At 52.1% G+C, this 15,995-nt stretch overlaps 7 protein-coding genes across 7 annotated transcripts; 4 read left to right on the top strand and 3 right to left on the bottom strand.

Moving 5' to 3' along the window:
- Nucleotides 1-515: 515 nt before the first annotated feature.
- On the top strand, nucleotides 516-2,162 carry NEUTE1DRAFT_76111 (uncharacterized protein; the record flags this gene model as incomplete). Its single annotated transcript, XM_009849644.1, has 2 exons — nucleotides 516-629; nucleotides 777-2,162. 2 exons carry the CDS (start codon nucleotides 516-518, stop codon nucleotides 2,160-2,162), a joined length of 1,500 nt encoding a protein of 499 aa, XP_009847946.1.
- A 76-nt stretch (nucleotides 2,163-2,238) lies between these two features.
- Nucleotides 2,239-3,997, bottom strand: NEUTE1DRAFT_144089 (uncharacterized protein; the record flags this gene model as incomplete). Its single annotated transcript, XM_009849643.1, has 1 exon — nucleotides 2,239-3,997. The coding sequence occupies one exon, from the start codon at nucleotides 3,995-3,997 to the stop codon at nucleotides 2,387-2,389; it is 1,611 nt and encodes a 536-aa protein (XP_009847945.1).
- Nucleotides 3,998-4,770: 773 nt separating this feature from the next.
- NEUTE1DRAFT_17079 (uncharacterized protein) lies at nucleotides 4,771-5,446 on the bottom strand (the record flags this gene model as incomplete). Its single annotated transcript, XM_009848726.1, has 2 exons — nucleotides 4,771-5,203; nucleotides 5,259-5,446. Coding segments are annotated over 2 exons (621 nt in total), but the record flags the coding sequence as incomplete, so codon positions are not given.
- A 1,259-nt stretch (nucleotides 5,447-6,705) lies between these two features.
- NEUTE1DRAFT_107316 (uncharacterized protein) lies at nucleotides 6,706-8,106 on the top strand (the record flags this gene model as incomplete). The annotated part of the gene is made up of 3 exons (XM_009849642.1): nucleotides 6,706-6,732; nucleotides 7,178-7,270; nucleotides 7,333-8,106. The coding sequence occupies 3 exons, from the start codon at nucleotides 6,706-6,708 to the stop codon at nucleotides 8,104-8,106; spliced, it is 894 nt and encodes a 297-aa protein (XP_009847944.1).
- A 477-nt stretch (nucleotides 8,107-8,583) lies between these two features.
- On the top strand, nucleotides 8,584-10,383 carry NEUTE1DRAFT_107315 (uncharacterized protein; the record flags this gene model as incomplete). Its single annotated transcript, XM_009849641.1, has 3 exons — nucleotides 8,584-8,773; nucleotides 8,833-9,178; nucleotides 9,237-10,383. The coding sequence occupies 3 exons, from the start codon at nucleotides 8,584-8,586 to the stop codon at nucleotides 10,381-10,383; spliced, it is 1,683 nt and encodes a 560-aa protein (XP_009847943.1).
- A 229-nt stretch (nucleotides 10,384-10,612) lies between these two features.
- Nucleotides 10,613-11,706, bottom strand: NEUTE1DRAFT_93733 (uncharacterized protein; the record flags this gene model as incomplete). Its single annotated transcript, XM_009849640.1, has 3 exons — nucleotides 10,613-11,019; nucleotides 11,183-11,322; nucleotides 11,495-11,706. 3 exons carry the CDS (start codon nucleotides 11,520-11,522, stop codon nucleotides 10,870-10,872), a joined length of 318 nt encoding a protein of 105 aa, XP_009847942.1.
- Nucleotides 11,707-12,143: 437 nt separating this feature from the next.
- NEUTE1DRAFT_144087 (uncharacterized protein) lies at nucleotides 12,144-15,859 on the top strand (the record flags this gene model as incomplete). Its single annotated transcript, XM_009849639.1, has 2 exons — nucleotides 12,144-14,021; nucleotides 14,076-15,859. 2 exons carry the CDS (start codon nucleotides 12,301-12,303, stop codon nucleotides 15,550-15,552), a joined length of 3,198 nt encoding a protein of 1,065 aa, XP_009847941.1.
- Between the last annotated feature and the right edge of the window lie 136 nt (nucleotides 15,860-15,995).

The raw sequence follows: 15,995 nt of genomic DNA, 5'->3' as shown, positions 1-15,995 counted from the left end.
ATGATCGGCCCATCCTCCGTGACTTCCGTTCCGGGTCCGACACTCATCGAGAACCGACCACAACCTCCGTCCTCTGTCTTTAGCTATTCTTCAGCTACTAGGTACAAAAGTATTCGAGCGGCTATCTTGCAAACAGACTGCAAGGAGGAAGGCGGCGAGTGCCTTGCATGGACTTGTCAGCGCCACTGTTGCGCGCAAGCGAAAACGTGCTAGCCACACCGGCTTGAACCTGATGAAAGCTCAAGGGTTGCAACCATGGCTACCATCATCACCAGTTCGCCGTGCCACCCCCAATCCAGCCTCAACCAAGTGGGAAGCTGAGCCTGCATGGAAGCCTGCGTTTGAAAGACACCATCCAAACTCCCCTTAACGATGTGCCTCGTCAAATCATACAACTCTTTACTCTCAGCTCGGTCACTCGTTCACGTCGGGAATAATAGTCCCCCACTGCGCATTCTGTAGAGTCGCATAGCCCCTAGGTTGTATTTGCATTTATAAAGAATGTCAACACCACAATGTTGACATCTGCGTATTCACTGCGCCGCTTGTTCAGCACTGGTGAGACTGACGTTGCAAGTGCAACTCCTGATACTTCCAAATCTTCTTGTTACGGCACCATGGGACATCGAGTGAATAGTGTCATGTATAAATATATAATATAATATGTGTACGTGTGCGTGCGCTATCAGCTCTATGTTTTCTGACATGGACTATGTGTATGACCATCACAACCCTTGGCTGCCCAAGAAATGGATACCCAAGTTTCTCGCCCGCAGACACACATCGCGCATGCCATGTGTGGCTTCGAACACGAAACAAGAAAAAGAGATACTCCAATAACACAACTATCCCAGGCCGGACATTCCACCTTTCACAAAGACAACTCTCGATCATCCTCGGTATATGATGAGATAGTCGAAAGCTATAGCGACACAGCACCTAAAAGACACCAAGAAGAGTTCTCCTCAACTGCTCGGAATACCGATTCCCAGCCGGCACTACGACGGGAGGAGTGGTCTACAGGAGCCCAACCACGCAACAAGCCAACAAGTCCACGTCTTTCTCCCCGTAACGGCACCTTTTTCGATGCCTTCCGCAACCAACAATACTCAGGCTATCTAAAGCCACCGCCTCTCTCAGCATCAATTTCAAGGCCTGTCGAGACAGCTCGCCCTCAAGGCCGGTCACGAAGCTCCCCCGTTCCTCTCATGCATCGCCAAACTTCTAGACTCAGCCTCTTTCCCAGGATCGATCACGCTCCAACTGTGATACCAAGTCCCTCCTATTCCGCACCCGAGATATCAACACCATCCCATTATCCAGCATCAAGCACAGCCATTAGTGTCTCAAGCACGAGGCCCTTGACCGCAGCACCACCACCACCACCTGTTCCCCCGAAAGACACTTCACTTCGACCACCCGTTCCCCGGAAGGACACTCCTTCTCTACCACCGCTCAGGGTACCCTCACAAACTCTATCTACTGGCGGCGACGCCTCCATGAGAAACCCCATCAAAGGCCCCGCTCTGTACACCCAGCCCCGTCCCGTCCCGTCGACTCCAGGTCCCTGCCGTCACCAGCGCCAAGCGATGCGCCTCAACACGCCCTACATGCAAATGCTTCTCGCCCTTGACAAGATACCCCGTCTCCATAACATCCTCGTTTCGTGTTTTACCTGGCTCCTTCTCGTTGCGTTTATTATCGTTACCGGATCCTTTCATACCCCTTCTGGATCCGTCGTGTATCCCATGGAACCGTGGTTCGCCGTCAGCCTAGGTTGCATGGCCCTCGGCATCCTAGGTTGCCTCTGGCTCGGCATCCGGTGGCGGAGAAATTATGTCTGGTTGATTAACAGGCTGTATATGCCTCTGTTTTTGAACGGAGTGGCGGGTGTGCTGGCTACTTTGGTGAGTGTGTATGCGCAGCATGAAGGGGGGTGGTGTTTTCCGGCAGTAATAGCAATGGTGGTGGAAGGGGTTTTGATGGTTGTATCGGTAGTGTTGCTTGGGGTGTATAACTTTTGGTTGTTGAGGAGGGTGAAGAAGTTTAAAAATGGGTATTATGGTAGGGGTAGAAAGGAGTGGGAAGGGGAAGAGAAAGAGGAAAGGTTCAAGAGTCGGGGATGGAATGCGCCGCCTCATGCACCGGGAAGTATTGTGTAGATGGTGTGTGTAGAAGATTAGGACAAATAGCAGTGGAATGGGAGTGTACCCTAATGTAAGTCAAAGAGGAAGTGTATATAGATGTTCAAGTGCTATGTATAGGTAGCCTTGACAGATCAGTTTGAACACGAAATAATACTAATGTTAAATAAGGGTATCAAATCAGCGCAAACCAAACTTGAAATTCCCAATCATTCGCATCACCACCACCGCAATATCCAATCTCACCTCAAAAGCGGACTCTCCTCATCAACTCTCCCTTCCTCCTCCTCCTCCTCCTCCTCCTCCCCCAACAGCCCCTGTTCCCCTCCTCTCCCCTTCTCCTTCCCACCACCCATCCACGCAGCAACCTTAAACCCCCCATAACACCCCATCCCCGCCAAAAACCCAACCCCATCATTCTTAAACGCCAAAATCGTCCCCGCAGTCATCAACATGACCATCCTGTCCTGCTCTTCTCCTTCCACATTTCTTACACCAACCCTCGCCAACTCCACCCCCGCACCCAAAACCATGACTCCCAAAAATGCTTTGGGAAACTTACCCAACAACCCCAGCAGCCCTGGTCCAGGAAAGAACAGTCCAAGTAGGAATTTTGTGAGACCTAGCAAGATGATGGAGGTCCCGCTCCGCGCGCCGAAGCGGTGTTGAGCGGCGAGTCCGCCGGAGCCGTGGCAGAGGGGCATGCAGCCAAAGGGGGCAGAGAGGAGGTTCATGGCCGAGATGGAGAGGGAGAGGGGGGTTAGGGGGACTGGACCTTCTTCCGAGGTGAGAGAGGAGAGGGGTTTCGGGTTTTCTGAGGGGGGTTGCGGGGGTGCCGATGATAGTGAAGAGGACGCCGAAGGGGATGGAGATAAGGGTGGGTCAGCCGATTCATCATCATATAGCTGGGGATAGGAGTCCGGAGGGAAGAGATCGGAAGCGAGTGCTGAAGCGGCAATGATCGAGTTGAGTGTCGTCAGCGGGAGTTGAGCGATCGCCATGCTTAAAGCTTGCGGGTTGAGCAGCGAGCGGAAGACTTCGGGGTGGATGTGGTTAAGGGGGTTCCAGATCCATGTCCAGGGAGCCGAGTTCGTCGGTTGGTCGTAGGGTGGTGGTGGTGATGGTGGTGGTGACTGAGGAGAGTCCTTGGACAGAGAAACTCTCACTACAGCAAACACAATCCCAACCAAAAATAACACCAACGCGTACGGTACCTGTACCGGCATCCTGCTCCTCTTCTTCCTGCTCCTTTCTTTCTCTCCAGACTGCTGCTGCTGCTGCTGCTGCCCCAACGTAAGAACCAACCCACCAAAAGCCAACACCGCCAACGCCCTACTATCCAACCACTTCCCTAATCCCCCATCCCCATTTTCTTCGGGCGTCCACAACCACCCCAAAGGTCTAACCATCCCACCCCCCGCCGCCACCACCAAACTCATCCCCGCTCCCACTTGCACCCCCCTCACCACCGCCCCCGGCACCCACCTCATCACCCTCTTCAGTCCTCCCGTCCCGCCCAACAGTAGCACAGCAAAGCCAACCCACGCGCCCGCCGCTACCGTCGTCTCCAAATCTGCATTTCCCTGGAGAGAAGCAGCAGCAATCGCTTTCATCGGTTGAACCGGTAGCGGGACGCCAAAAACCAACCCTGTCAAGATGTTGAATAGGCCAGAGAAGATTAAAGTGGAGGGGAGGTCGATGGAGCCTTGGAGGGAGAGGGCGAGGAGGAGGGGGAGGAGGGTGCCTAGGTCCCCGAGGGAGCCGGAGATTTCGGAGAGGAGGAGATGGGGGGAGAGGAAGTGGTGGAGGTTGTGGGTTATTATACGGCGGAGGCGGGATATGGTGAAAAACATTTTGTTTTTGAAATTTTATTCTGGTGGGTGATGGTGATGGTTGGGGTTGAGATTTGGGAGGGTTAAGGATTATTGTGTGGTGATGAGGAGGGTGGGTTGGGGTTGGCGGGGCATGCTGCGTGGTGATGATAGTAAGGTAGATAGAAATTAAAGGATGGAATGGAATTGTTTAAAGGTTGATTGTGAGAGGTTTGGAGGTAAGTTGCAAAAATGAGCTTTATGATGTTCAAGAGACGGATATGTGGGATCGATGATGTTGAGGGGATAGTATGGTCCCCCGCTCTCATTGATTGTCGTCGAATTACGAAACAAAATTTGGTGGAGTAATTCATCGCCCAATTAGGAAAGTCGTCGATTAGACGGTGCTACGATGCTGATGTAAGTGCGACACTCAACTGTAGCAAGTCGCACACAACGCTTCGATGGTTAAGATGCAAAGATGCAAAGAAGAAAGAATTATAATTCATCATTCATTCATAAACATATTACAATCGAACGCTCAGCCGCCCTTGAAGTAAAATAACAAAAGAACGCCCTGACGCTTGGTATCATTCCTCATCAAAAATCGTTTCCTCCAATAAAATCATCCCAAACACTGAACTGATATCACAAGTTGCCCATTAATGTGTTTTCGTTCTTGCTTTTTTCTCAGTTGAAAACACCAAATACTGGTCTTTTGACTGTTGTTCATCTTAGTCACAATCAGTGACTTAAAACCACCTCCTGCGGCGAGGAGGAGCAGCGGCAACCCCGTAGTCGTTCTTAGGTTCGAGGTCCCTGTTCCTCCTCTTGTGGATTCTAGCCGAGCAGCAGGTGATGAAGAGAATGATCATGCCGAGCAGTGAGCAGATGGCAGCAGCCAGAGTGGTCCAGGCAGCGGAGCCCCAGTGCGCGCGAGAGCCGCTGTCGTCGTCGTTGACGTTCGACTTGATGATGCTGAAAGTGACAAAGTCGATGATCATGATGACGACGGTGACGATGAAAGCCAGAGCGGCAACCAGCGAGGCGAGGAAAGAGCCGACGAGGCCGGCGCCCAGGGCGAGGAGGAAGGCGATGAAGTTGAGACCGCAGGCGATGGGGTGCAGGATCATGGCCTTGGTGAGTGCCTTGGTGGTGTTCTCAGCGTAGTTGGAGAAGGAGGTACCCTCGATCATGCGCATCACGTTGGCAGGGTTATAGCCGACGTGGGAGGAAGAGCAGGAGTCACTGTTCAGAAGGTTAGTATGATGCATATCCAGGAATCGTAAGAAGGGTAACTCACGCTTGGCCATCGGCAATCTCGCACCAGCCAAAGGTGCCAAAGGTTACCCTCTTGAAACCGCCCACGTGAAGTCTTCCGAAATCGACCTTCATGATTGAAATGTCATTGATGACAGGTGCAGAAATGCAGGTGACGATGAGAAGCACCGTTGCTACTAGTAGCAGAAAAGTGCCGAAGTGGTGGAAGAAGCCTGTTCTCGCCATTGTGATGGTGTGGTTGAGTCGTGATAGCTGAGGTACCTTGAGCGAAGAGAAGTAGGCAAGTTGAAGCCGTTTGATGTAAGTCGTCCTCCACGTATAAAGACAAGTCGAAGGTGCTTGCTGGTATGTAAATCACAGGAAGGAGGAGAGTTCGGCTGGGAGACAGTGGGTGACCAAGGCTGATTTAAAGAAGCTCTGGTATGTTGAATGGACGATGTGAGTGAAGGGACGATGACAGCCAATCATAGACGGAAAGTGTCTAACATGTTTCCGGTTCTTGGCGTGTGATGCCATCCCACATGGGAAAACAGCCCTGCGACGTCATTCCAAGCCCCCAGTGTCCCCTTCCTGCTTGACACAGAGTGCCCCCTTCACTCAGTGCAAGGCAGCTGGAGTGACCTGCCCTGCGGCCCAGCCCTATTCCATCAGACTTGGCATCTTGTCTTCAGACGGTGGCTGGCTACCTTGACAAAGCTGCCTTTGTTCCATGGGTATCGGCTGTGACGGCTCTGAAGCTCTGCTGCCCTGGCTATGTTGAACGGCCCGGGCATAAGAACCTGCTGTGTAGTGTATGTGTGACCTTGGAGGTGAGACGACCTTAGAAGTGGTGGTGTCGCCAAGCCTGATTTACCCCGGCAGTGCTCTGGCGGGACTGACGTAAAACTTGTAGGAGGGTCAACATCCCGATCCTAGGCTCGGGGTGCGGCTGCAGGGTAACTTGAAACTTCAGGGTAGCCTAGCAGAAAGCCGAGGAAGTCCTTAGTTGAATGGGGGATGACAAGGTAACCCATCTGGGGCTTGACGTTGTCCCAGGTGCCAAGCCAACCGTTTGCAAGACCCATTCAGGGCAGTCGATATGAGCACAACGATGGTGATGACGGAACCAACTCAGATAGGTTATTCGCTGGAATACCTAGTTGTACCCGAGAAGACTGCCGTGAGCCATAGCAGCACACTTCACACATGTTGGGTGTGTCTTGTTGACCTGAGACAGAGTGGTGGAAGAGACAACGTAACGTCGATTATACATAAGTCACGATACCCGTGCTGTTGTCTTTAACTTTCCGATAGAACAGCTTGTGTGATCTGCAATTTCTTGTCAACAAAAGTATAAGTCCCAGGAGAGTCAGCTTGTCCAGCACATTTCAAAACATGATGTTAGGACCTGGAGATCATCGAAATAGCTTGTGGAGACAACCCCACGAATTCACGATAACTGTCGCCATTTTCATGGCCAGGGACGCGACATGGCTGCCACGTGCTTGCGAGCGGAGGTAGACCAGTTCCCCAGATTGCGCATCGAGATCCGGTTGAAGACGCTGTTGTGATGAGATGGGTGAAGTCAATTGAAGAAGACAAATAAACAGATGGTGCGTGACGGATCCCTTTAAGCGGCAGGCCAGGTGGGGTCGAAGGATGATGTTTAGTGTCATCCAAGACACCCTAACCCTGCTTCCATTACCACTTCAACCCAGGGACGACGACATTCCTGTTCGTCATCGATGCATGCAACGATTCGTTTTCGTTTGCATGGTAGCTGAAAAAATTCCAGGAGGTCGGAAGTCTCATATAGACTCCTCAAATTTGCAACAGTACGACGTTCTCTGTTCTAGAAGATGTCGAAAGAAAGCCATCTGGAAAGAACTGCAAAGGAACCCCGTGATGAGGTTGTTCACCCAAGACTTGTGAATCGCTGCACCATGACTGACACTCGTGTAGGCACTGCATACCGTTATTATCCAACACGTCAACCAAGTCAACGACTCTATTAGAGTATTTCGGTTCATGATCCCCAACCAGACGACAATCCAAGTAAGCATCACTCAAAGGATCAATCACCTTCACTCCCAGCAGAGTGCTGATTCATTACCCAGTTCTCTGCGGGGCAATGGCTCGATGTCTACGTTCCGACTGTGTCTAAGGCCGGAGTTTTTACCATAACCTCTGCGCCCTCGGCTGCAGTTGCGCAACATGGACTAGATGGCCAGGCACCACAGGCCTATCTTGAACTAGCTATCCAGAAGTCACCAGATAATCCACCAGCTGCTTGGCTTTGGCAGCCTGTCCCGGTGGTCATGAATGCTGAAGTCAAGGTCCGCGTTGGAGGCAGCTTTATCTGGCCGCCGGCCGGCATCGACGTCTCATCACTTCGCAAGGTTGTACTTGTGGCTGGTGGTGTCGGCATCAACCCCTTGATGAGTATCCTCACCGCCATTGCGGATGACGTGAAGCATGGAAAAGTTTCTGAGATTTGTGAAGTGACAATGCTTTATTCGATGAAGGACCCCGGGCCACCGAGAGATGTAACGAAAATGCTGTTTTTGGAGAGGCTTACCTGGCTCTTCGCAAAAAGGATGGTCCGGGGGACGTTTCGTTTATTTCTTACACGACTCCTTGACATCCAGCAAAGGAATGCTGTTTCCAATATAGGGGGTGGCATGGTGAACTGCCATGGGTTTGAAGTGAAGTTCGCCAGCAGAAAAATATCACTATCCGATATTGCATCAGCTGTTGGAGACGACAGAGACTCAGCAGTGGTATACGTTTGCGGTGTTCCTACCATGACTGATGAAATGGTAGAAAAATTGGTCTCCAATGATGGGCTGGGCATGAAGCGCAACAGAATCTTGTTCGAGAAGTGGTGGTGATTTGCACTGCTTCAACTGGCCGTCGAGGAGTAGATTAAAATGGCGACGACTAAGGCTCTCAGGGAGAAAACTGAAGGATGTAAACGGAGACAACGTGACGGCATTTTTATCAAACGAAAACCTTCAGTCCAGGCTCGGGACCGAATCCCAACCTCCACTTTCAGGTGAATTGGGATTCGAGGTTGACGTATGCACCTTCCCACTCCCAAACCTTCACTCACCCCGCGCCTGGGATCAATCGTGAGTGGGGTTTTCTTATTCGACGAGCTCAGAAAGCAACCATTCAAGGGTCTCGAGACGTCCGACTTTCCTTCTAATTACGCTCTTAACAGCGCATCGAGGCCGATATCCTTGTGCGTGCGCCGGACAAGGCACCTTCACGCCAGTAAGACATGTCTGTCTAAAGTATATCTTTAACTCCGACCGCACTCGGCCTCTACGAAACCATCACCTGCTCTACAATCATTACCTTTCACGATGCCGTGCCTACGAGGAATTGAGATCTCTCTCGTGGCCGATCCATCCAACGAGCGTATCCCCGAGTTTCCGCATCCCGAGGGGTCATCTGCCCGCTTGATCAGTTGTCATGGCGGTTCAGCAAAGCAGGAATCCGTATCTACACGCAAAGCTGGCCCCACGGTTGCGACGTATATACCGTCCGTTCCAGGTACTAGATCTTCTTCCGACTGGCCATGTCCAGCGTGTTCACTGTCCGTACGTTTATAGGTCACTGCTTCGCGATTAAGTACAACATCAACGTTCTCCCTCCTCCACCCTGCAAATATGTCTTCTTCAAGTTATTCTTGAACGGCCGAGCGATCACCTCATGGGGCATCAACCCAACCGAGAGACAGCATGGCAACGTTGTCAAGTCACTGTGGGCACCAGGCCCAAGCTACAATGGACAAGCAGGTCTCGAGTGTCGCAATTTCGTATTCCTTCCGGGCCAAGAAACCAGATCCCCTGCTGAAGACGGTGGCCTGATTGAAGTGAAGGTTTTCCGAGCACAAGACAGAAAGGCTCGGGCACCGAAAGTGGAGGACTTTCACCCCCAGAAGAACTATGGCATCGCGTAGGTGACTGCAGCATAGGAATCCTATCATGTGGTGGAAGGCTGATCAATGTCATAGTTCCCCCAGTATCGGCCTTATGGACCAGCCTCAACACGCCTGCTTCTATCATTGGCATCTCATCGATGCTAGGGACTCGCCCTTTGCAACATTCAGATTCCACTACCGCTCGTGGGATAGCCTTGAGCAGCTGAACCTAATACCCCAGAGGGAGTTTAAGTTTGTACGATCCATCTCTACCAACGCACTAAGCCGCAGCACGACAATGGAGTTTACCGAAGACATGCTGCGCCAAGCGGACGATAGTCAAGCGACACTGGTCACGAACGATGATAATGGTGACGAAGAGTCAATCTTTGAAGGAAGCAAAATCCACGGTGACAGACGGAACCAACCCAACTACTCTCTGGGAAGCCCTCCGATCGTGTTCCCTCTGTCTTCGCTCTCCGACAACATCCCTCAGCCAAGCAAAGCACTCCGAGATGCTTATCGCGACTCGTATCTCCAGCGACCCTTACCAGAACTTCCACGCGAAGAGCCGGGCGTCGTGTCACGGCGTGCTTCCATATCTTCTGCCGTGTCGGGTTGTCCATCTCTGACCCCTTCTCTCAAGAAACTCGTCGACGATGGAGCTTTTGACGATGATGATGCTTTTGAGATTTGCGTAGCGCGGGCCGCTCCACAAAATGAACCCAACTTTTCCGGCACTCCGGACAAATCGGGCCCAAGATCGGAGACACTCGAGGACGTTTCCATGTCAGATTACGCGACACCGCCAGCCTCAACCAGTGAATACTACCCAAACATGGCTTCATCACCTGGCCGGTATCTACCAACAACCGGCAGCAGTTACGCTCTCGGCCTCGAGTGTTTCACCCTCACCCCTCAAAAGGAAGATGGCGCCCCAGCTTCTCACACAGAGTCGGGTCGAAAATTGTCAACGCAAGCTTTGCCTTCCTGCTACAGATCCGAGCAAGATCTGTCCCGGGTTACGAGAATCAAGTTGTCGGAAGCGGAGTGGATGAGCCGAACACCTTCGCCTGCTGAAAGGGAACCAGCGAATATCGCAAGACGTTTATGGAGCCCTTCTCCTAACACCTCGACACGCACTGGCCGGCTTGGGGGTGTTATGAAGAAGTCTTTGGAGGGTTCGGAGAGTCTGGAGAAGAAGGAAGTCCGTTCGGAAATTGTGGGCAACTGGATTTGAATCTGCCATTTTTACCATCCTTAGCTTGATTACGAAGCTATCTGGGCTTTGTTATTCATCATTTCAAGTCAAGGTTGGGAAAGGAGTTGTTGGTTGCGCATTACCTCTATCTATACCCACACTTGTTCTCTTTCCATCGGTACTTTTTCAGAGGCTCGGATTTCAGCCGCATAGCGTAGGAGTTGATTGGTATACAAGGTAATTATACTTAAGCAAGCGCAATGATTGTGGTAGTAGGCTGATGTTCCAGCAATTACTTCTTGTACTAAGATCTGATATCAGCAAAACCGCATTTGACATCGTTGCCTCGTTCTCCCAATCTCCCAGCAATTGTAACATCCAGGACTCCGTAGATTAAGAGGCGTCAAAAAATTGGTTCTGTTTTCCCTCCGGCTCGCTCGTGCGGTGCCGTGCTGTTGTAATAGTTCTAGTGCCGTATCCCTAGCAGTATGTGCATATCATCATCAACATTGCAGTGCCATGCCCTTATTTCGATCCCAACACCGCCCTGGAATCCTCCTCCTTACCCAGGATTCCCAAGTTCCGTATCTGTCCGGCGGTCGGTGGGTTGGCCTTGTATCCGCCTTCTGCTTCGGCTTTGCGATAGGCAGCTTGGAGGGCTTGGACTCTGGCGGCCTGTTGTGACGGGGGAAGATGATATCATAATTGTTAGTGATGAGGGACACTCTCACTTTTGGTGTATGTGGATCTTTAATCCCCTCCTCCGCGTGGAGCATCGTATGTATGGTTTCCTGGAGGTTTGGATGGTGATGATTCGGGGTTTGGATACTGTACGGACCTCCTTCTTGTGGTGCAAGCACTCGTAGTAATCCTCCAGCATCGGCGAGCACTTCTTTCTGCCCGACGCGTCCTCCTCGTTGCTGTTGACCACGTAGCAGGCGAGCACTTCTTGCCAAAAGGGAAAGCACCGGGATGGACCTGGTAGTTGTCAAGCAATGACAGGGCATTTCATTAGCATTCCAAGTTCACAATGTACAGCGGGCGATAATCGCATCGGTTTGGCGACAAAGCATAAAGTTCAATTGCACGCCGTTTCCAGCAACTGACTGTCCAGATTGATAGAATTGGGAATAGGTAATCAATAACATACCCCCGTTCATGCCATAGCCGGACGACATGGCGGGCTGTGTGTATGCGCTGCGCTGGGTGTCGGCTCGGCGGGTTGTAAATTGCGGGGGAGAACCTGAGTCGTGACTCGCGTTGAAAGTGGATGAGCTTCGGTCGTGATGCGGGTCTCTTCGCGGGTCTCCTCGACGACGGCGACAACGGCGACGTGAGGTTGAACTGCTCGGTGGAATGCGATCCACCACTGCAAGCTTCAGGTTAAGATGTGGCTGGTATCATCGGTTCACTGTGGGATTTTGAAAGTGGTGAGCCACACTTTGATGACATGAGTGTATGGAAAGCCACAGTTGTCCCCAGATTTCGCAGCTGAGACCACTGCAGAGGGGCAGGGGGCAGCTAAGTACAGTGTACTGTAGCTTGGTTGGCGGGAGCTCTTACTTACACAGTACGTACCTCTAAGGACCAGGGCTTTAGCTGAGCTTTTGGCGGCAGGCACTGGCGGGGCCCACTAAGAAGCTCCAGGGCCCCGGCCTGGGGTTGTCACTGCAAGTGGAGGCTAAGTGACGGGGGAGCTGTTGTTGCGCTGCAGGCAATGTGTTCATCAACAATGTTCCAGAATCCACACATTTCCTCTTCACACTCATCCCACTCTCTGTACCGCGACACATGAGTACCTTTATTGACCAAGACCTAGTTCTAACAAGGGAAAACCAGTTTAATATACCACTACAATAGTTTTTCCAGGGGCACGACTAGCCATGAAGTCTGAAGGCATCCCGACGCCCAATCGACTATAAGCATCGCATCCCTCCAAACGAAGACTCCGCGACAATGGCCCTCTTCCTCTCTCCCCCTAAGCTTGTGCTGCTCGCTGTGCACCTTGCTGTCAAGGCCGACATTGATAGCTTGACCTCCCTCGCCGCTCACCGTGGCTCCGTTCTTCGCAAAGAACTACTTCTACGCATCCTGCTCACATACCTTCCCGAGACTTTGCGATCGAGCGACTACGTCACCCTAATCGAACATATCGAACGTGGAGACTTTCCAGAATCGCAACTTGATTCCACCGAAAACGAGCAGAAGCATGAAATCGACGTTTCTTCGGTCGAGTCCCTTACCGAAGAGGAAGCTATCAAGAAGGTCAAGAAGCTCCGGCTGCTACCCCTGTCCTCCCCCGAGGCTCCATCCACGGCAGAGGTCGCCGCCGACGATACAACATCTCTGTTCCTTTTGCGCAGGTCCTACAAGGTGGATGAAGAGGCTGGATTACTCACTGAGCTACCCGCTCTGTTGGCGCCATTCTTGGATCATTCTCCCGCAATCAGGTCGCTTTTGCTCTCGACGATACTGCCGCTTCTGCGGCGCAACTGCGAATATTACCCTAACGAACCGATTCCGTACACGCTGGCCGCATTCCAGAGGTTGCCTGAAAGGACGATAGCAAACGTGTTGTTGTCGCAGACAGGCGCTCGGGAGGAGGATTATGGACAAATTGGTCGCGACCTGAAGGGCATGATCGCGCCTTGGACGCTGAATAGGAAGCGGTGGAATAACAAGGGTCAGGAATCTGGTTCGGCTGAGGGATTGACGCCTAGAGGTCCCGACACGGATGAGGATCTTTGTCCAGGATGGAATCAGGTGTTGCGTTGGCTCACTGCGAATGCCTCGAAAAACTGGAGGGTGGCGGCCAATGCATTCGACCAGTGGGAGGGCCCCCAATCCGTGGATTTGGGGGGGATTCTAGGAGGAGGAGAGGAAACCCAATTGAACGACGAACAACGACGCCATCTCGACTGGACGTACGCCCAAGCTGCTCTGGCATCTACATATCTGATCTCGAATGCATCAATTGAAGCATTGGAAGGGGCTTATGCGATTCTTAACAGGGCTGTCATCATCACCAACCAGGACCCTCTTCCACCACTGCAGAATGCGGTGGGCTTGTTAGCGCCACTTGCCGAGCAGGTTGATGGCATAGTGGCCTCGCCAAAGAACGTGACCTACTTGCGCAATGACTTCTTGGACTCATCAAACGTTCTTACGTGGCCAACGGAGACGTCAACTGCTTTTTGCCAAGCCCTAATAATAAGTGCCTTCATCCTCACCAGAGCTGGGTCTCCATGCACCCTTAGGAGGGTGGGTGAGCTCGCACTGTTGCAGGATGAGCGGGAGCAAAAAGCGGAAGCCCTCAAGCTCATTCATGCTTTGGCTAACCAGGGACCAAAGACGGACGACAAGTTCTGGATGAAAGCCCGCGATGAGATACTGTGGCTTCGTGATTGGGGTGCTGAAGATGCCTGGGGTGCCACCGACTCGAGGCCTAAGGGCATCTTCAGCCAGCTTAAGAAGGAGTTTTTGGAGGTTGAGTTCCTCAAGGCTTTACTCACCAACACTCGTTACGCTCTGGCAAAGTCGATTTATGAAGATTCGGTAGAACGGCCATTGGACGAAAAGGTGCTGAAAGACGCTGTTTTCTCTACGGCCATGACTGCTTACGATAACGCCTCCAATCCCAACCGCACAAGGGGTGGGCTGAAGAAGTGTGATGACATGTGAGTTTCCTAGCGTCCATGACGTTGTACAAATCACACTAACTCCAGGAACAGCATCAAAGCATTCCCCAACACAATCTCAAAGTCCGATCCCGTTGCCCAAAAGATCGAGGCTCTTCTCCAAGCCACACATGCCCTCAGTGAATTCCGCCTAGTACTCAAACAAGGTGAACCCTTCACACCGGTTGTTCTACGAGTTCACGCCGATCCCATCTCTATCATCGACAGAATCCTCGAACAGAACCCCAAGAGCTACATCCGACTTCATGACCTTCTCGACCTTGGAGCCCGCATGGTCAAAGCCGGACTAATAGCCACCACCAAAACTCCAGCATCAAAACAGCAACACAGCAGCTACACGGCCGCAACCATCTCTCCCGAGGAGGAAGAAAAGCAACGGCTAACAGCCGAGCGCCGTATAACCGCCATGTGCATCGACGCCGCCTTGACCGAAGACGACTTTGAGACGGCGTACTCCTACATCCTCAATCGGCTCTCCTCCCCACCATCCTCCAGGAACAGATCCTCTACCCCCTCAACAGTCGTCATCGAAGACGACTACTCCTGGAAAGCCGCCCTCCAAGCAGGCAAGTACCGACGCACCAGCCGCACCGTCCGACCCACCCACCTCGGCACCAACGCCTCCGCCAACCCGGAGATCCGCCATCTCGAGCAGCGCATCGAATGTCTCTCCACAGCCTTACGCATCGCCCCCACACCCACACTCCAAGAGATCCTCAACGCATTCCGAAGAGCAGAAGAGGAACTTGATTCCGCGCTCAAAGCCGAAGAAGAAGCTGAAGACGCGTGGGATGCGGCAGGGGACTCGATGCATGGTCATCATGGTGGTGGGCAACGGGTACCAGGGGCATTTGGTACACCACCTGGTGGTGGTGGTACTAGGCAACATATCTCCGCTACAGGTATTGGGAGTGGTGGATCAAGCGCCGCCGCGGCTGCTGCTCGCTCAGCCAAATCATCATCAGACTCGCGTCATCAGCAGCTGAAGCATAAACAAACAGAAGAAGCGCCCATGTCCCTTTTCGACCTCTCCCGCGCCTCGGTCCTCTCCGCGCAAAAGAACCTCTCAGCTCTGTCCTCTCTGCAGCGCGTCGCCGGCGGGCTCGGTGGTCATCTGGGCGGTGTAGCTGGTGGACTAAGCGGTAGTGTAGGCGGTCTAGTTGGTGGGTTCACCTCTTCCTCCTCCAATACTACAACAAATGCTGCTGGTAGGAATAGTCTTAGCAGTGACCGTGATCGAGACATGATGAGGCCGGGTAGTAGAGGTAGTACGTCTACCGCCGGTGGGATGACCAATAGCTTTTACAGCGACGGAACTGGTGGAGGGGAGGAAGGTAATGGAGGTGGTGGTCAACAGGGGAGAGTAAGAAAGAGAGATCAACTAAGAGAGGCGGCCATGGGCACGTTGGTGTCGGGCGTGGGGTGGTTGGTGGGTGCGCCGGCGCCGGCGCCGACACATTCACAAGCACAGGGGGGCAATGGGAATAATGGACATAGGAGAGAAGAATAGGAGCAGGTGTGGTAGTCTTATTTTTTTCTCTTAAGGGTTTCTGGATAGGGGAGGGATTGCATACTTGTTTTAGCGTTTGAGTACTGCACAAAAGAAGGTCATGATAAAGTGGAATATTTTCAACTTGTTGTCTCATCTAGTCGTCGTGCTTTGGGGTGGTTTGTGAAAGGTCCTGGGCTGCAGGAGGGGTTGGGTGGGGTGACTAAGGTGAGGTGAGGTGAGGTGATGGCGGATAGCGGATAGAAATCAATTATATAATCTCCAACTAGGTCAGTTTGTAAAGAAGAAGAAACCGTAACTTTGAGAGTACTACTGGATGGGGTCATTATCACTGACTGATATTGACAGTAGAGGTTTGGCTAAGTTCCATCTTATATCCCTTTCTTTGTTGTCTATTCAAATAAGTTGTAGACTTAGACAACCTAATATAACTTTTACTCATC

Source organism: Neurospora tetrasperma (assembly GCF_000213175.1).
Source record: "Neurospora tetrasperma FGSC 2508 unplaced genomic scaffold NEUTE1scaffold_1, whole genome shotgun sequence".
Taxonomy (NCBI): domain Eukaryota; kingdom Fungi; phylum Ascomycota; class Sordariomycetes; order Sordariales; family Sordariaceae; genus Neurospora; species Neurospora tetrasperma.
This window is presented reverse-complemented; position numbering and strand designations above follow the sequence as displayed.